This window comes from Hyalella azteca, unplaced genomic scaffold, assembly GCF_000764305.2.
Source record: "Hyalella azteca isolate HAZT.00-mixed unplaced genomic scaffold, Hazt_2.0.2 contig5196, whole genome shotgun sequence".
In the NCBI taxonomy this organism is placed as follows: domain Eukaryota; kingdom Metazoa; phylum Arthropoda; class Malacostraca; order Amphipoda; family Hyalellidae; genus Hyalella; species Hyalella azteca.
The window spans coordinates 42,583-60,615 of NW_025935394.1; the positions used below are offsets into that span (position 1 = coordinate 42,583).

At 34.2% G+C, this 18,033-nt stretch overlaps 1 protein-coding gene across 1 annotated transcript; it reads right to left on the reverse strand.

Annotated features, from left to right (window-relative positions):
- Window positions 1-1,513: 1,513 nt before the first annotated feature.
- On the reverse strand, window positions 1,514-3,131 carry LOC125177834. Its single transcript, XM_047880321.1, has 2 exons — window positions 3,123-3,131; window positions 1,514-1,852 (listed from the first exon to the last, which is right to left on the reverse strand). Exons 1-2 carry the CDS (start codon window positions 3,129-3,131, stop codon window positions 1,514-1,516), a joined length of 348 nt encoding a protein of 115 aa, XP_047736277.1.
- Between the last annotated feature and the right edge of the window lie 14,902 nt (window positions 3,132-18,033).

Below are 18,033 nucleotides of genomic sequence, written 5' to 3' on the forward strand. Positions count from 1 at the left end.
GTAATTAGAAGTTCTACTTCCAACTTGCAAACTTAGATGAGTTCATCCATTTTTAGAAAGTTCATGCTACTATGCAAACTATAGGAACATATATGAGCGACCAATTTTACGCGATTGGCTATAATAATAATTTTCCAGGAAATTCAATTACTTCCAAAGTGACTAAAAACTCGGAGCCTGACTTGGCACTTAAACTACGGGTGAGTTGAAAACTGGATTATATGGGCTTGAAAATAAATCGTGTACCCTTTACGAAACACGATTCGTGTTTCATTCAATCGTGGATTTTCAATCTTGAATTGCAGGATCACAACATGTAATAATGTTGAGTGTTTATGGCAGAAATACTGGATCATAATCTTCCGTAATGTTGAAGGTTCAATACAGAGCTAAAATAAAACAACCTAAGGCGATGTTGAGAGTCCACTCGCTAGTGTCACGAGCGCACCTTCCTTTAATTTGAATCGCCAGTTCAGAGTTCAGTATTCAGTCCAGAATCGCAGTAGACTAATATATACTTATGTTGAGTTGTTATTTTTTTATACTTGTAATTAGATATTGCAGAAGATACAAGGAAAGTTAATTCATTTATTAAATATTTTATCAGGCATTAAATTTTTTAAGTAATTCGAATAAATTGAGGTATTGTGAGGCCCGCTAGAATTAAGTGGATCAGTGAAGATTTTACTGCCACAATAATATCATCTATATTGATGACGGAAATGATTTAATTTTATTTCAACTAACAATATCTCATCGTGTCTTGGATAAGGAATCCCTTAGAAACCTAAAAATATATAAATAGATACTGCGTTACATATTACACTAATATGTATTTGAGTTTAGCCGTGCGTACCCTGGCCAAGAAATAAATGCTGAGTTACCAGTTCTTACAAGGAAATAATTCAACCAACACTATGATATTCGACGCCTGGTCTGTGAGTTGTGCTTGGCCGCCAAATATATCGAATATTTTTCCAGCTCTGCGACGTCCAATTTAAGAGCTGCTGACCTCCGTCTTTGAGATGCTGCGAAAAACATACGTTGTGTTTCGCCCAATTATTCTCAGGAAAATGTTTTACTCAAAAATTAAGCAACAAACTTGTACGAATAAAAACTATGCAATGGTTAGTCGCACAATTAACGGCTTTCTATTGTCAGAATTCCTTCATAACTTTTCAGTAGCTTCCTTCATTGACATCGAGACTCGACTTATTTGAGACGAATGATGCAATCACTCATCGCATTGTTTTCGAAAATTCCTTACATTAAAATTTATTTGTATAACACAACCAAGATTTAGAGCTTTTCTATGTTTATGAGCTTTTCCGATTAGAAGAAATCATGAATACTTGCCACGTTAAGAGTTTGATGATACACAAGATATTTCCGCGCACTATCCAGGCATTAGTAATTAATGTATATGTTTTATTTGAGACCAAACTCGTGATAGTTAATGATGAATGGTTTGATCCAGATAAAAGGATGAAAAATACAAAATAAAAATATTGGCTTATCCTTTAATCTTTTTGGCTACCAATTTTCCAACAATTTTGTCGAAAAATCCTGCCTTCTTGGATTTAAAGGATGGCTCTTCTATAATAGGAACTGCAGCCACAGCCACTGGGTGGTAGACGACTGGTTGCACATGGTGGTAGACGACTGGTTGCACGACCGGTGTTTCGATGACACCTTTGCTACCGAATCCATCTTTCTTTAGCCCTTTGCCAAGAACCAGTCCTCCGGGTTTGATTTTCTTGAGAAGCTTAGCCTTTGTGAGGAGAGTAGGCGCTCCATCGGTCTCCGGGAGCACCAGGAGAGCCAGCATCAGAGCCACCATCACGAATCGTACCTGCAACACACGCAACAGCTCATCAGAATACGATAGGGCAGCTTCGGCTCCATCATTTAGCGCAGAGAGAAACGCTCAAGTAAAAAATAGTTGTAAAGGGAGGAATATTGTATGCCCTACTTTTAGTTTCACGTTTCAGTTGTTAATAAAATGATCTAGTATAAAGATCATACATACAAGAAATCATTCAGAATATCGAAAGTGTCATTAATTGCGTTCTCTATAAAAAATCTATACTTCTCATGTAATTCATAATAATACCTCAATAAAGTTTTTTGTGACGAATTTTCCTTGAAAATCCCCGACGCATGAATATTGCAATGCAATACATACAAAATTACAAATGCACTATTGTTGAAGTTTCAAATGCATTTAAGTTTGGCTTTGTGGCAGTTTTAATAATTTCCTTTCAATGTTATGCGAATGTTTTTATTTAATTTTAGTTTTAACCATCCCAACGTTTTAATGATTTTAAGTTGGTGCCAGCATTTTTCCGTGCCAAAATCAAGAATATTCATGCACCTTAACATGTGATTTATTTTCTAATTATGTTACTACACTAATTCAAGTTTGGACCAAAAGTTATCACTACAATATAAAAAATATACCCTTTAATAACCAAAATTTTTTTAGGTATTAACTACTTATTTGCGCACAAACAAAAATTTTATTCCAAGTACATAAGCAGTTTGAATTAATAAATTTCTCAAATAAAACTAAGAAAAAAGCCTGCAGAAGCATTGCATTTATATAGATGTATTCATAAATCTATTGTTTCAAATATTCTACACGCAACAAAAATAATAGAGTTTTTAACAAAAGCTATTTGACTGTGGACAATAAAAATACTTAACAAACATTTAGTGGGGAAATAAAACTTTCGTGCCATATTTTCTTCTTTCCTAAATTTCACTTTATCAGCGAAGGACCGTACCATAAACCCAGCAATTTCGCAATTAATGCACCCACACAATTTTGAAAATGACAATTTAATACGCTGTAAATACTATATTGCAAATAAGTTCACTGTGACCTGAATATTATTCACTCGTGCCTTATTTCGCAAGGATTATTGACCAAATTATTCATTTTCAGTAACAGAAAGATGCAATTAATCTAATTGGGACCATTTTCGTTTAAAGTCATACCAGAGAGGAAGGAACATTTGAGACTCATCGCAAGACGCTTTATGAAAATTATACATTGTCACACACTAAATTTGATATTTATTTGAAATTTCAAAGTTAGAAAGTTTGAAATCGTTTCTCACCTTAACCATTTTAAGTTATTTTTTTATTGAATTTTCAAATCAAGAAGTCTTCGTAAATCACTCTGTATTACCATCCATGTCAACAGCTGTGATTTCCATTTATTGATCTCGATAAATTTTCTAGTTTGACGAATTTGGCTCCGTAGTGTTCAAATTCTGTTATTAATATGTTGACAAATTTCATAATTCCCACTGTTAATGCAACTGATAAAATAAAACTATGCTTAATTTTATTATTAGATTCATATTTCTCAGATATGAATTTAGTGTCTAGAAAATTAATATGAGTAGTAAACAAAAATTTTTTCAACTGAACAGTCACAAAACATGAACAGATTATGGCAATGGGTGAGAAATCCTGTAAAATCTAGCAATTTAAAATTTTTTATTGGATCTTGAAAATTTTGTTTTTATGTTTTAAAAAACAATCGAACGCAAGCCGCTAAAATGTGATACACGCAAGAAAAGAATGCTGCTCAGTTACACATGATAATGTTTTTTTAGTTAATGTTTTACAATAGCATTGCAGTAGCAAAGAAAAACTCCTGGAATCAATGCTCAGTACCACAATAAAAATTATTGATAGGTCTTATCTTGTTAGGCTGATTTCACACGGAGATTAGCCGAGCTGATATGCATATGTAAAATTGTACAAAAGAAAGTTAAATTATGAATAGAAAAATAATTTAAGGACATTTGTCTTTTGCCCGGGGATATCTCGCGCTCATCATTGACTGTTTCCTGACTGTTTGACTCCAGTTATGAAAGAAAGAGTTTCAACTTATCTGAAAATTTATGTAAATACCGATAATTATTATTGAAATTCCAGGCAGAGGGGTTCTCAAATTTATGAATATTATTCGTGACTCCAACCTCTAATAACCGGCAATTGATTCATGTAAACCGCAAGGCGTTTAATTAGGTCTAAGTTGAGCTAGCAAACGAATATATTTTGTCTTGCTTAAAATTAAGTAAATCGAAGAACTACATTTATGAGAAGTAGTTAACTGTTGTCTCTGCATGTCGGTTAAACTTCAGTTCCTACTTCCCGTACTGTCCTCCAACAAAAATGGTTGAATAATGATCTGAAATTCTGTGTGGTATCTGAGATATAAAATAGAATAAGGTTGTTTTACGTCCCTTCCAGTGTTGGTCAGATTTTGACGTTGATATGACGTTTAATTTTGGTTGTTCAACATTTCACCCTGAAATCAACCGATAATCAACGTTGTTTCAACGTCAGACACCTGCTGGGGTGCTGCTAAGCGTAATACTGAATATCAATGAATGTTGCAATTCTGCAACTCTAGGCTCTCTACTCAACATTACTGAATGTTATGTTCCTGCGAAACTAAACAGAATATGCAGAAGAGATGTTATCGTTTCCATTCCGTTTTTGTTACGTGCATCACTTTATTTTTGTCATGTTTTATAGTCATGTGTGTATTTTCATAATAACAAATGCTTTACCAGCAGCTAAAAATTATTCTCAGTGATCAAGATGCGATTTCATAATTACTCGTCAATCGATATTTAAATATTTAGTATCGAGGTAATTTTTAACAGCTGCAACACTGCGTTTCAAACTCGTCAATAATCTTGTATCTGTGGAGACGAGAGAGATATCAGAAAATTCAAATCCATTGACGCAGTCAAAAGTTACTTTTGATGCCCTGTCGAGAGCTGGAATTTGTTTCTGCGTTACTGGAATTCAACATGGAGTTTCCTTAATTTTAATCAAAATTAATTTCATTTTCCTTTAATTAGGCCTCATTAACAGGAATTTTGCATCAAGTGCCAAAACATTTCGAATGATTTCTAATATTCACTTCAAGTCCTCAATTTTGTAAACAGGCGCATGCTAATTTAATTATGAAAATTAAAATATTCATTTATTAATATGTTTGATATTCAGTACACTGTATTTTCTACCCATCATGCATAACTAAAATGACTTCAAGTTTATACGTAATGCGGAGAGCCTAGTTCAATTAATCAGTAATTGATTAATATTATATTTTAATTGATATCTTGTCAGCTTTCAAGTCACTCTTCCATGCCCCAGGTTCATCACGATATATATTTATCGCTCGAGAAATAGGGATCAATAAGAAAACTTTTAAAACAGTATGCGCATCATTAACTTTATTTTATTTATAGAACCAACAAGTCTTTCCATAAATATTGAGTGTCTGGGTTGCTCTTCTACATCAGCAGCATCCATCACCTGGGGAGAGTGGATGACTGTAGGGAACATAGGCACTTGGAAGATGGAATTACTCGCGCCGAGTCTGCCACGAGTTAGTCTTTGGAGGCCAATTCCCCCATTAAGCGCGCCTGTGATCATATTGAGGGGAAAGGCATCGCTCCGCGGTAGCACCAGGAGAGCCAGCATCAGAGCCACCATCACGAATCGTACCTGCAACACACGCAACAGCTCATCAAAATACAGGAGGGTAGCTTCAGCTATCGCCCAGCATTAGCGTTATTAAAGTACATTTTTAAAGTTGTTTAGGAAATTCATCACTAAAGTCGTTTACGAAAATTTAGGTTTTTTTAAATCGTTTAGGAAAATTCCTCGAAAATTTTTCAGACATTCAAATTGAACGATATCCATATGAGGTGAGGTGGAGCAAAAATTAATCAGGCGACGATTCTCCTTAAGAATGTTTATCACAATAATTTTCCAGGCGGAGTTTCGGAGCGAATGCGCGTCGAAGAAACGAGATTTTGCATGAAAATTTGATTTCAATGATTTCATAAATTATATTGTTTCGTGGCGTTTGATTCTTTTGAAGAAGCGAAATTCTGTTGTCAACAATAAATGCATTGAAATTCCATTAGGAAAAAAACGAGGAATTCTGCTATCTATATTCGTCATTCGCAATGGTGAAAATATAGCTTCAGTAAAATATATAAAGTGTCAACAAAAAGTCCTTGAGTTACTACCATTAAGCTAATTATCTTAGCAGGCAAAACTCGTGCTCAAGGTTCGTTTAACACGGAAAATATTTCAATATTTTTTCATTTTAATTCAACGGCGTGCAGTCTTAATAACGGCTACATAGTAAATACCATCTGTATTATTCGTAGGAGACGTACGTCAAAAATGAAGTGTATGTGTCACACTGCACAATCAAATAGTATATGGGGGAAGCGAAAGAGCCAGCATCAGAGCCACCATCACGAATCGTACCTGCAACACACGCAACAGCTCATCACAATACTGAGGGTAGCTTCAGCTATCGTCCATCATTTAGCGTTTTTTAAAGTATATTTTTTAAGTCGATTAGGAAATTCATAGCTAAAGTCGTTTAGGAAAATTTAGGTTTTTTAAAATCGTTTAGGAAAATTCATCGCTTGAAAATTTTTCAGACATTCAAATTGAGCGATATTCATATGAGGTGAGGTGGAGCAAAAATTAATCAGTCGACGATTCTCCTTAAGAATGTTTATCACAAAAATTTGTCAGGCGGAGTTTCGGAGCGAAAGGCGCGCCGAAGAAACAAGATTTTTCGCGAAAATTTGATTTCAATGATTTCATAAATTATATTGTCTCCTGGCGTTTGATTCTGTTGAAGAAGCGAAATTCTGTTGTCAACAATAAATGCATTGAAATTCCATTTGAAAAAAAAACGAGGAATTTTACTATCTATATTCGTCATTCACAATGGTGACACCATAGCTTCAGTAAAATATACGTATCAAGTGTCAACAAAAAACAAAAAGTCCTTGAGTTACTATCATTGAGCTAGTTACATTAACAGGCAAAACTAGTGCTCACGGTTCGTATAACACGGAAAATATTTTAATATTTTTTCATTTTTATTCAATGGCATGCAGTCTTAATAACGGCTACATAGTAAATATAATCTGTAAATTATATTCGTAAGAGACGTGCGTTAAAAATTAAGTGTATGTGCCGCAGTGTACGATCAAATAATATAAGGAAGAAGCGATTTTAGCGCATTTAAGTCAACTGAAAAAATGAACCGAAGACGCAGAAATCTATAAATACATTTTTTAATTATTGTAGAAAAATGTTTTGAACATTAGCTGTCAAAATTCAAGTATTACCTGTTTGTCAAGAGTTCGTAGTAAAAGTAGAAGGGTGTTATTTCGACAGACTAAAATATTGCAAATTAGTGTAAAGTTAACTATAAAACCGAAAAAATTAATCATGATTTCGAATGTTTTTTATAATCAAATGATATTTACAAAACATGCCAAAAAGCGTACTATAAGAGAAAAAAATAACCAGTCCGAATATAATTATAGACAAATTTCATAGAACCGATTGAAACTTTCATTTTGTTAACTGTATTAAAGATGCACTTTGTTTAATAGTTAACTGATAAAAATGTACAATACAGTAATAAAAATAAAATATTGGTGCGTAATTTACTTACCTGGTCAAATAATACTATAATGCTAATGATTGAATATAATAATAATTTTTCAGGAAATTTAATTCCGACCGCACTGACTAAAAACTCGGAGCCCGACTTGGCATTTAAACTACGGGTGTGCTGTAAGCCGGATTCTGTGGATTTGAAAATAAAGCGTGTTCCCTTCAGACTTCATTCCGGATAACTGGGTATATATTTTATGTAAAACCAGAGAGACTTTGAACTTTATTTCGGAGACTTGAAGATAAATTAGAGAGCTCGTCATGGCATCAAAGAAATCTTTTGATGCCTCATGAATATAAAANACTCCATTACTACTGGAATACTCCATTACTACTGGAATACTTTATTACTACTTTAATACTCCGTAAATAATTATAAATGTATGTCAAGAGTTCGTAGTAAAAGTAGAAGGGTGTTATTTCGACAGACTAAAATATTGCAAATTAGTGTAAAGTTAGCTGTAGAACCGAAAAAGTTAATAATGAATTCTAATGTTTTTTTATCGAATGATAAGTACAAAAGATGTCAAAAAGCGTACTATAGGAGAAAAAAATAACCCGTCCGAATATAATTATAAGCAAATTTCATAGAACCGATTGAAACTTTCATTTTGTTAAGTGTATTAAAGATGCCCTTGTTTAATAGTTAACTGATATAAATGTACAATACAGTAATAAAAATATTGGTTCGTAATTTACTTACTTGGTCAAATATTACTATAATGATAATAATTGAATATAATAATAATTATCCAGGACATTTAATTCCGTCCACACTGACTAAAAACTCGGAGCCTGACTTGGCACTTAAACTATGGCTGAGCTGTAAGCCGGATTCTGTGGACTTGAAAATAAAGCGTGATCCCTTCAGACTTCATTCCGGAGAACTGGGTCTATATTTTATGTAAAACCAGAGAGACTTAACCAGACGAACTTAATTTCGGAGACTTGAAGATAAATTAGAGAGCTCGTCATGCATCAAAGAAATCTTTTGATGCCTCATTAGACGTCCGTTTCATGGTTGCTGATCGCCCGCTCACTGCCACACAAAAACTTGATGGTCAGTGCGTTCAAATGTATACATGAAGAATTACTCCTCAAATATGTACTCATAAATGGAATGACTAGTGGTAATAATATAGCTTCTTCATGTACGTAAAACAAATTTAGGCTGAATAGTGTATATTAAACATTTTATTTGACGTGCTTTCGAAACGGATTATCTACGCAATGGAAACTTAGCTGCCACTATTCTTCATTTTCGGCCTGTAGCTGCCGGATACTAAAATTTATTAATTACCATTGAGTGTTGATTGGAATATTGTGTTTTAGGAGATTAACATTTAGTAATGTTGGATGTTCAATCTTGAATTGACCACGCCATGCAATAATGTTGAGTGTTTAATGCAGAAATACTGGATCCTAACCTTCCGTAATGTTGAGGATTCAGCATCGAGATAAAATATGACAACCTTTGGTGATGTTGGGAGTCCACTCGACAGTGTCGCGAACGCATCTTCCATTAATTTTGAATCGCCGGTCTAGGGTTCAGTATTCAGTCCAGAATCGCAGTAGACTAATAAAGACTTATGCAGAGTTGTTATTTTTTTATACGTGTAATTAGACTCTGCAGAAAGCACAAGGAAAGTTACTCCATATTTTATGTATTTCAGTGGACATTGCATTCATCAAGCCACTTGAATAAGGTGAGGCATTGTGAGACACGCTAGAATTAATTAAGTGGATTAGTGAAGATTTCACTGCTAATATAATATTATCTATATTGATGACGGAAATGATATAATTTTAATTCAACGAACAATATCATCGTGCATTAGATACGGACTGCCTTAGAAACCTAAAAATATGTTCATAGATACGGCGTTACATTTACACAAATTTTAGTTTAGCGTTGGGTAAATTGTACACTGGCCAAGAAATAAATGCTGAGTTACCAGTTCCAATATGGAAATAATTCAACAAAAACTCTGATATTCGACACCTGGTCTGTGAGCGTCGCTTGGCTGCCAAATATATCGAATATTTTTCCAGCTCTGCGACGCCCAATTTAAGAGCTGCTGGCCTCCGTCTTTGAGATGCCGCGAAAAACATACGTTGCGTTTCGCCCAATTAATTAGTCTCGAGAAAATGTTTTACTCAAAAATGAATCAAGAAACTTGTACGAATAGAAACTATGCAATGGTTAGTCGCATAATTTAATGGCTTTCTCTTGTCAGAATTCCATGATAACTTTTCAGGTGCTTCCTTCAATGACATCGAGACACGACTTATTTGAGACGAATGACGTAATCACTCATCGCATCGTTTTCGGAAATTCCTCACATCAAAACTTATTTGTATAACACAACCTAGATTTAGAGCTTTTCTATGTTTATGAGCTTTTCCGATTAGAAGAAATCATGAATACTTGCCACGTTAAGAGTTTGATGATACACAAGATATTTCCGCGCACTATCCAGGCATTAGTAATTAATTTATATGTTTTATTTGAGACCAAACTCGTGATAGTTGATGATGAATGGTTTGGTCCAGATAAAAGGATGAAAAACACAAAATAAAAAACTTTGCTTATCCTTTAATCTTTTTGGCTACCAATTTTCCAACAAACATGAGACAACTGTTACGACAAAATCAATCCTTATGTTCCGTTGTTGTTATATATCGTTATATAAGTTTATGAATCTCTCGTCTGAATTTGGATTTTCTTCGCTGTTTTCACTTGAAATTTTCGCGCAATTGAAGCCAGATAATGATATAATACCTATAGGAAAACTGTGCTGACTATTAATAATTAATTATTGATATTAGTTATTATTAATTAGATATTATCAATTATTTATTATTATTTAATTATTATTAATTAGTTATTATTATATTATTATTACAGGTATATAAGGTCAAGAACGAGTAATTATTTTCCTAAGATTAATTTCACTGGAGTAGTAAATTAAATTAAGAAATTTAAGCAAGTTTATCATCAAAAATTCATAGAGCCTAATAGTGTGGCTAAAAAAAACATAAGCAGACGCTAGCATCTACCAGACTTGTTTCCATCTTAGTATTTTATTGATAAAAATATGTTTTCTGAATAATAAATCGACTGTTTTGCCGACACATCATTGCGCTGGAAAAACTGCGCCCAAGCTACAATTTTTCTAGAAATTGCAGGTGACAAAGAACTCTCGGCAGGACTTGGTGGAAGACGGCCATTTAATCTGGCTGGAATTCTACTGAAAAAAAAATCAGCGTAGAAGCTCTAGGCCTACATCATAGGCCTACCTACCGCTATATAAGCCAGGTCAATCTACCCACCAGCATCCACTTTATTCAGCCGTGTTAGTGAGTGAAGAACATAACATTCGTTGAAAATGGTGAAGGTGAGCTTGAGTTTAACGATTTCTGCCTTTGGATAATTTTCTAAATTCGAAATTCTTTGCTATGTCTGACTTGATATATGTCTTTTATAAAGTTTCATGGAGTGATTCAAGAAAGTAACGTTCTATTCGCAATGTTAAATATATTCAAGATTACTTTCTGAGTTACGTGCGCCTTTCTGTTACCGAAAAATGTAAATTGCAAATAATGCTGGAAAACGTGACTCAGGTGAATGAAAGTGCAGGTCAAATTGAATTTATTGTCACCTCGGTAGTTGCCACAAATTTATTTTCTTATAAATAACATCGCATGGGTGCTTTCTTAGCTCAAATATTAGGTTTGTTATGGGCAAAGACTGGCAAACTTGAATTGAGTTAGGACAGACATAATAATTAACGGTAATTAATTGTCAGGGGCGATGATAATTACTTAATAATAATAATCAACAACCGCAACAATAATAAGTTGTATTGGGCGGTATCAGTTGGAAAATATATTATTTTTGCAGAACATTAACTTTAATTGCTATCAAATTACTACTGAACTTTCATTTGCTTTCGTACCCGTGAGTTATTTTGTTAATATTCATAAACTAATTATTTTTCAATGTAATATAATTAATATAGGTTTAAATGTTCTATCTATGTTTTGGGCTAAGTTTTCACAATAATCCATTATTAAATACATCACTATATGTATTGCACATTTTAAAATTTATTCTGCTCCGGCTCCAAAATTTAAGCATCAATATAGAATATTTTCCCATCTCCTAATTGAAAAAAATAGCTAGAATATTAAGGCGTTGCCTGTTCGGAATCTCTAATTGCTTTTACAAGTCCAATGGCGACTAAATTACTGCAATAATTTTAAATAATAAAATTTGTATTTTATATCATATATCTCAGTTAAGAACGAAGTTTGCGTGAAAATCTAACTCTTTGGCAATGGTTGGGAATCCGGCACCGTGAAGGTAATAAAGTATTGCATGCAAATTTCTCATTTTTATCCTATATCTTGGACAGAATAGTCTTTACCTTCGAGAAACGAAGTTTTCTGGAGCCTTTTGGACGTATAGATGTAATTTATATTTAAGCTTAATTTTCACTGCAAGTCTACAGCAACTTAAAGTCAATAAATTGAACCTTAATAACGAACACAATGCCTTCTCATTTTAAATAACTATCAGTGCACAAATCTTGTCTCTAAATTTCATAAAAAATTTATATATCACAATTTATTTGTAATAAATACCCCATATAATAAATTTGCCCCATTTGCCCCATGGGGCAAATAATATTTGCCCCATGTCCATGACCAATTCTCCAACCTTGTATATGGTGCCTATCAGTTTTAGATCTCAGTGCCTCCTTTTTTATGCGAAAAGTTATTTTTAGTTAATTATTAGCATATTTCTTCACTGAAAACCTCTCGCTCCAACGTTCAAATTTTTCATTCCTAGTGTTTTCGAAAGGGTAAATTCACAAATTTCAAAAATTAATTTCGCTTAATATAATTTTTGGAATTCTGTTCATACTTTAGCGTGTTTATCGCTCTAAAGTTCAATATTTTAATTCTTGGCTTTTGAAAAAAGTGTAAATCTCGCTTATTAACTACATAAACATAGAAAAGCTCTTAATCGAGGTTGAGTTATATATGTCAGTTTTCATGCGAGTTATTTATTTAAAATGGTACAATGAGGAGTAATAACATCGTTGGTCGCAAATAAGTCGTGTCTCAATATCGCTGAAGAAAGCACCTGCAAAGTTATGAAAGAATTTTGACAAGGAAAAGCCGTTAATTGTGCGACTAACAATTGCATAGTTTTTATTCGTACAAGTTTCTTGATTAATTTTTGAGTAAAACATTTTCCTGAGAATAATTGTGCGAAACACAACGTATATGTTTTTCGCAGCATCTCAATTAGACGGAGGCAAGCAGCTCTTAAATTGGACGTCGCAGAGCTGGAAAAATATTCGATATATTTGGCGGCCAAGCACCGCTCACAGACCAGGCGTCGAATATCATAGTGTTGGTTGAATTATTTCCTTGTAAGAACTGGTAACTCAGCATTTATTTCTTGGCCAGGGTATGCATGGCTAAACTCAAATACATACATGTTAGTGTAATATGTAACGCCGTAAATATTATATATTTTTAAGTTTTGAAGGCATGCCATAACAAAGGACCGATGATATTTGTTAGTTGCGTCAAAATCATATCATTTCTATCACCAATATAGATAGTATTATTGTGGCCAAAAATCTTCACTAATTCACTTAATTCTAGCGGGCCTCACAATGCTTTACTTTGTTCGAGTGGCTTAATAAATATACAACGTCTTATGAAATATATAATAAATGAAGTGACTTCCCTTGTGCCTTCTGCTGAGTCTAATTAGATGTATAAAAAATAACCACTCAATATAAATCAATATCAGTCTGCTGCAATTCTGGATTGAATACTGAACTCAGGGCTGGCGATTCAAAATTGAAGGAAGGCGCGTTCGTGACACTGTCGAGTGGTCTCTCAACATCAACGAAGGATGTGATTCTTTATTGAGCTCTACACTGAACCCTCAATATTACGGAAGGTTATGATCCAGTATTTGTGCCATAAACACACAACATTATTGAAGGTTGTGATCCTGCAATTCTAGATTGATCATCCTACATTATTGAATATTATTCTCTTGAAACACAAGATTCGAATCGACACATAATATTAATTAATAACTTTTATTTTCCAGTAACTACAGGCCGAACATGAAGAATAGTGGCATCCATTTCAAAGGCACGTTAAATAAAATGTTTACTGTACACTATACAGTATACAGCCTAAATGTAGTCTTCGTGCATTAAGAAGCTATATTATTACCATTAGTCATTCCATTTATGAGTACATATTTGTGAAGTAATTCTTCATGTAGCTACATTTGAACGTTATATCCCGCGCGCTGACCATCAAGTTTTTGTGTGGCGGTGAGCGGGCAGATCTGCAACCAAGAAACGGACGTCTAATGAGGCATCAAAAGATTTCTTTGAAGCCATGACGAGCTCTCTAATTTATCTTCAAGTCTCCGAAATTCAGTTCAAAGTCTCTCTGGTTTTACATAAAATATAGAGAACGCGTTCTCGGGAATGAAGTCTGAAGGGAACGCGATTTATTTTCAAGTCCATATAATCCGGCTTCCAGCTCAGCCATATAGTTAAAGTGCCAAGTCACTTTCCGAGTTTTTAGTCAGTTCGGTCGGAATTAGGTGTCCTAGAAAATTATTACTATAGTCAATGGTGGAAAATTTTATAAAAAATTAAATTTATTTATATAAATATTTATTATTGTATAAATTTTACAAAAAATCCTATGAGTAGCCTAGTAGTATGAACATTCTGAAAATGGATGAACTTATCCAAGTTTGTAAGTTGGAAGGAGAACTCCTACGTATAACTGGTAGGATTGTCAGTGCATAACAATAAACTAAATATGACAATGTAAGTAATTTACGGATCAATATTTTATTTTTATTATTAGTTTTGTATATTTTTATCAGTCAACGAGTAAACAAGCGCTTATTAAAAACAGTTAGCAAAAGGGAAGTTTTAATCAATTCAATGAAATTAGTTCGTATTCATATTCGAACGGGGTATTTTTTCTCGTATATAGAACATTTTTTGACATATTTTGCACTTATGCCATGCACTGCATGGAATTCATTATTACTTTTTTCGGTGCTGCAGCAAATTTTCGACTAATTTTAAAGATTTTAGTCTGTTGAAATAACACCCATCAACTATGAGTTCGAATTTTTAACGCACTTGAATTAAAACTTGAATTTTGACAGCGGAGTTCGAAAATTTTTGCTACATTGAGTAATAAATTTTTTATTGATTTCTGCGTCTTAGATTCCTTTTTTCAGTCGAATTAAATGCGCTTAAATCGATTGTCCCATAAATTATTTGATCGCACACTGAGGCGCATTCACTTCATTTCTGACGTACGTCTCTTACAACAAATGTACAAATCATATTTACCATGTAGCCGTTATCATGACTGTGCGCGTTGAATAAAAATGAAAAATGTTAAATATTTTCCGTGTTATACGAACCTTGAGTACAAGTTATGCCTGCCAAGATAATTAGCTTAATCATAGTTATTCTAGGAATTATTGTTGACACTTGATATATTTTACTGAAGTAATGTTGTCACCGTTGTGAATGACGCATATGGATAGAAAAGTCTTTGTTTTTTTCTGGCAAATCCTTGGATAAATAAAATTCGGGAGAATCGTTGCTTGATGAAACATTGCTATAAATCTACTAGGGAGAATCGCTTCCTTGCGAATCCTCGGTATGAATATACTGCGGGAGATTTGCTGCCTTGTAAATCCGCGGTATGGATATACTACGGGAGCATTGCTGCCGTGTAAATCCTCGGTATGGATATACTGCTGGAGAATCGCTGCCTTGTAAATCCTTGGTATGAATATACTGCTGGAGAATTACTGCCGTGTAAATCCTCGGTATGGATATACTGCTGGAGAATCGCTGCCTTGTAAATCCTTGGTATGAATATACTGCTGCAGAATTACTGCCTTGTATATCCTCGGTATGGATATACTGCTGGAGAATCGCTGCCTTGTAAGTCCTCGGTATGAATATACTGCTGGAGAATTGCTGCCTTGTAAATCCTCGGTATGGATATACTGCGGGAGAATCGCTGCCTTGTAAATACTTGGTATGAATATACTGCTGGAGAATTGCTATCCTGTAAATCCTTGGTATGGATATATTGCTTGAGAATTGCTACCCTGTAAATCCTCGGTATGGATATACTGCGGGAGAATCGTTCTCGCACCTCGAAACTTCCTGATTGAAGTCCTAATTTAATTGGATAGCAAATAGCGTTAGGAACTATGACCGAAGCCAGAGTGGATTAGCATGCCAATTTGGCCTGGCCCGCAAACTTCGGTGGAAGCCGAGAGTTTAAACGAGTACGACGAGACTTTGCCTGCATTTTGAAGGTCCTGTCTATTTAAATATGGTATAAAGAAAGGATGGATATTTCTTTCGGCTAAAAATTTAATCAACATATTTTTCAGTCTATTCATCTTTCTTTTTCTTCTTTCGGCTTCAGATTAAATCCAAATAAAAATAACTGAACTTTTTCTCGGTAGTTCCTCTGACAGTTTTGCAATTCATTGAATTTTTTATATAAGTAAATATATTTTATTGCATTTTATCCATATAAGATCATTTGAATTCATGTAATAAGTCGACAAGGCATATATGACTCAGACAAAATGCAAGCTCGGGTTGCGTGTGTAAAGGCAATATGGGCCATAAAATGGCTAGCTCTAGCCTCATATTTTGCTCTGGGAAAAGCTCCTGGTATTTAACGACAAAGACTGGCATCCCTGCCACTAATATCTCACGACGCCACACCTTGGGACAAAGACTGGCATCGCTGCATCTAATATCTCACGACGCTACACCTTGGGACAAAGACTGGCCTCGCTGCCACTAAAATCTGACGACGCTACACCTTGGGACAAATTAAGACTGGCCTCGCTGCCACTAAAATCTGACGACGCTACACCTTGGGACAAAGACTAGCATCGCTGCCACTAATATCTCACGACGCTACACCTTGGGACAAAGACTGGCCTCGCTGCCACTAAAATCTGACGACGCTACACCTTGGGACAAAGACTGGCCTCGCTGCCACTAAAATCTGACGACGCCACAACTTGAGCTTTGCTCATTAATCCAAATGCAGATGCTGTTTCTGAAGCGGCAGAATTTACAGTCACTGTTTGTTTCTGCTTCCAGTCTTTTGTCGCAAATTTTGTTCCTGCAGCGTACAGAAGAAATGTACAATTTGTTCCTGCAGAATAATTGTACATTTCTTCTACGCAAGTTTTCATGATGCTCTATAATGCATTAAGTCATTTTAATATATCTATTGCATTTGGTCATGTTTATATATATTATGCATAAGTTTATGTTCATATTGCTCAGGCTGGCTATGAAATTCCGCCTTTCGGTGTTAAGTAATTTGGTCCTGATAAATGTCGCGTCATTATGTTTTTTTGGTCTTTGTGTTGTTAAAAATTGGTTTCAGTTTTTATCCTGCATTTACCCATTTATTAATTGTTCCATTATTTTATGATTCCATGAATTTTTTTATCATTCAAAAATATAATCAATTTCAATGCATTTTACTTTTGTAAAGCTGCCCTTACGTATTATGAGGATTAATATACTAGATTTCGTGCATTCATTATATACCAAAATCTGCGTTATTCAATTAAAATTACTACTTTTTTAATTAGACATAATAGTTCGACTGAATGAGAGATGAATGAAGCCCAAATTCTTTATTAATTGTGTGAATAATGAATTTACTAAAACATAAGTGAACAGTATTGAGTTTTCATTCCTTATAGTATTTTATTTATTATTCACTATATATTTTATACGTATTTTAATATAGACTATACATTGCTGTTCTGCTATTAAAATCATTGGATACCAAGTGCAATTAAATCGAACCTCAATAATTTACCGTTAACGTATGGTTAGATAACTGTAAATGATTCACAAAATATCACTTGTCTCCAATTCTAGGTATATGGATATTATTGAGGAATTCACTTTTCATAGAAAACTTTTATGCAAAACACTGCATGAAATTGTCTATATTTTGATCCACTAAGGCTTGAAACTTTAGCACACTTTTTTCGGCGAAACAATTTACCATTTTACTTTTTATTTATTTTCGTGTGAACCTGCTGCGCGGGACCACGAAAATTGAAAAAGGTTCGCGCGGGAACACGAAAACGCTGAATGCAATTGTCGATATTTAGATCCGCTAAGGCTTGAAACTTTACCATATTTTTTTTCGACGAAAAAATTATCTTTTTTATTTATTTTCGTGTGAACCTGCTGCGCGGGACCACAACAACGTAAATTTTGGGCCCGAACTGCGGTCTCAAATGCCTAGAAAACGTGACAGGTTTAGAGCCAATCACAATGAGGATTTTTTTTTATTTTTCGTGGCTTTCAACCGAGATCTGAACGGTCAAGGTTTTACTGAAGATCGTAAATG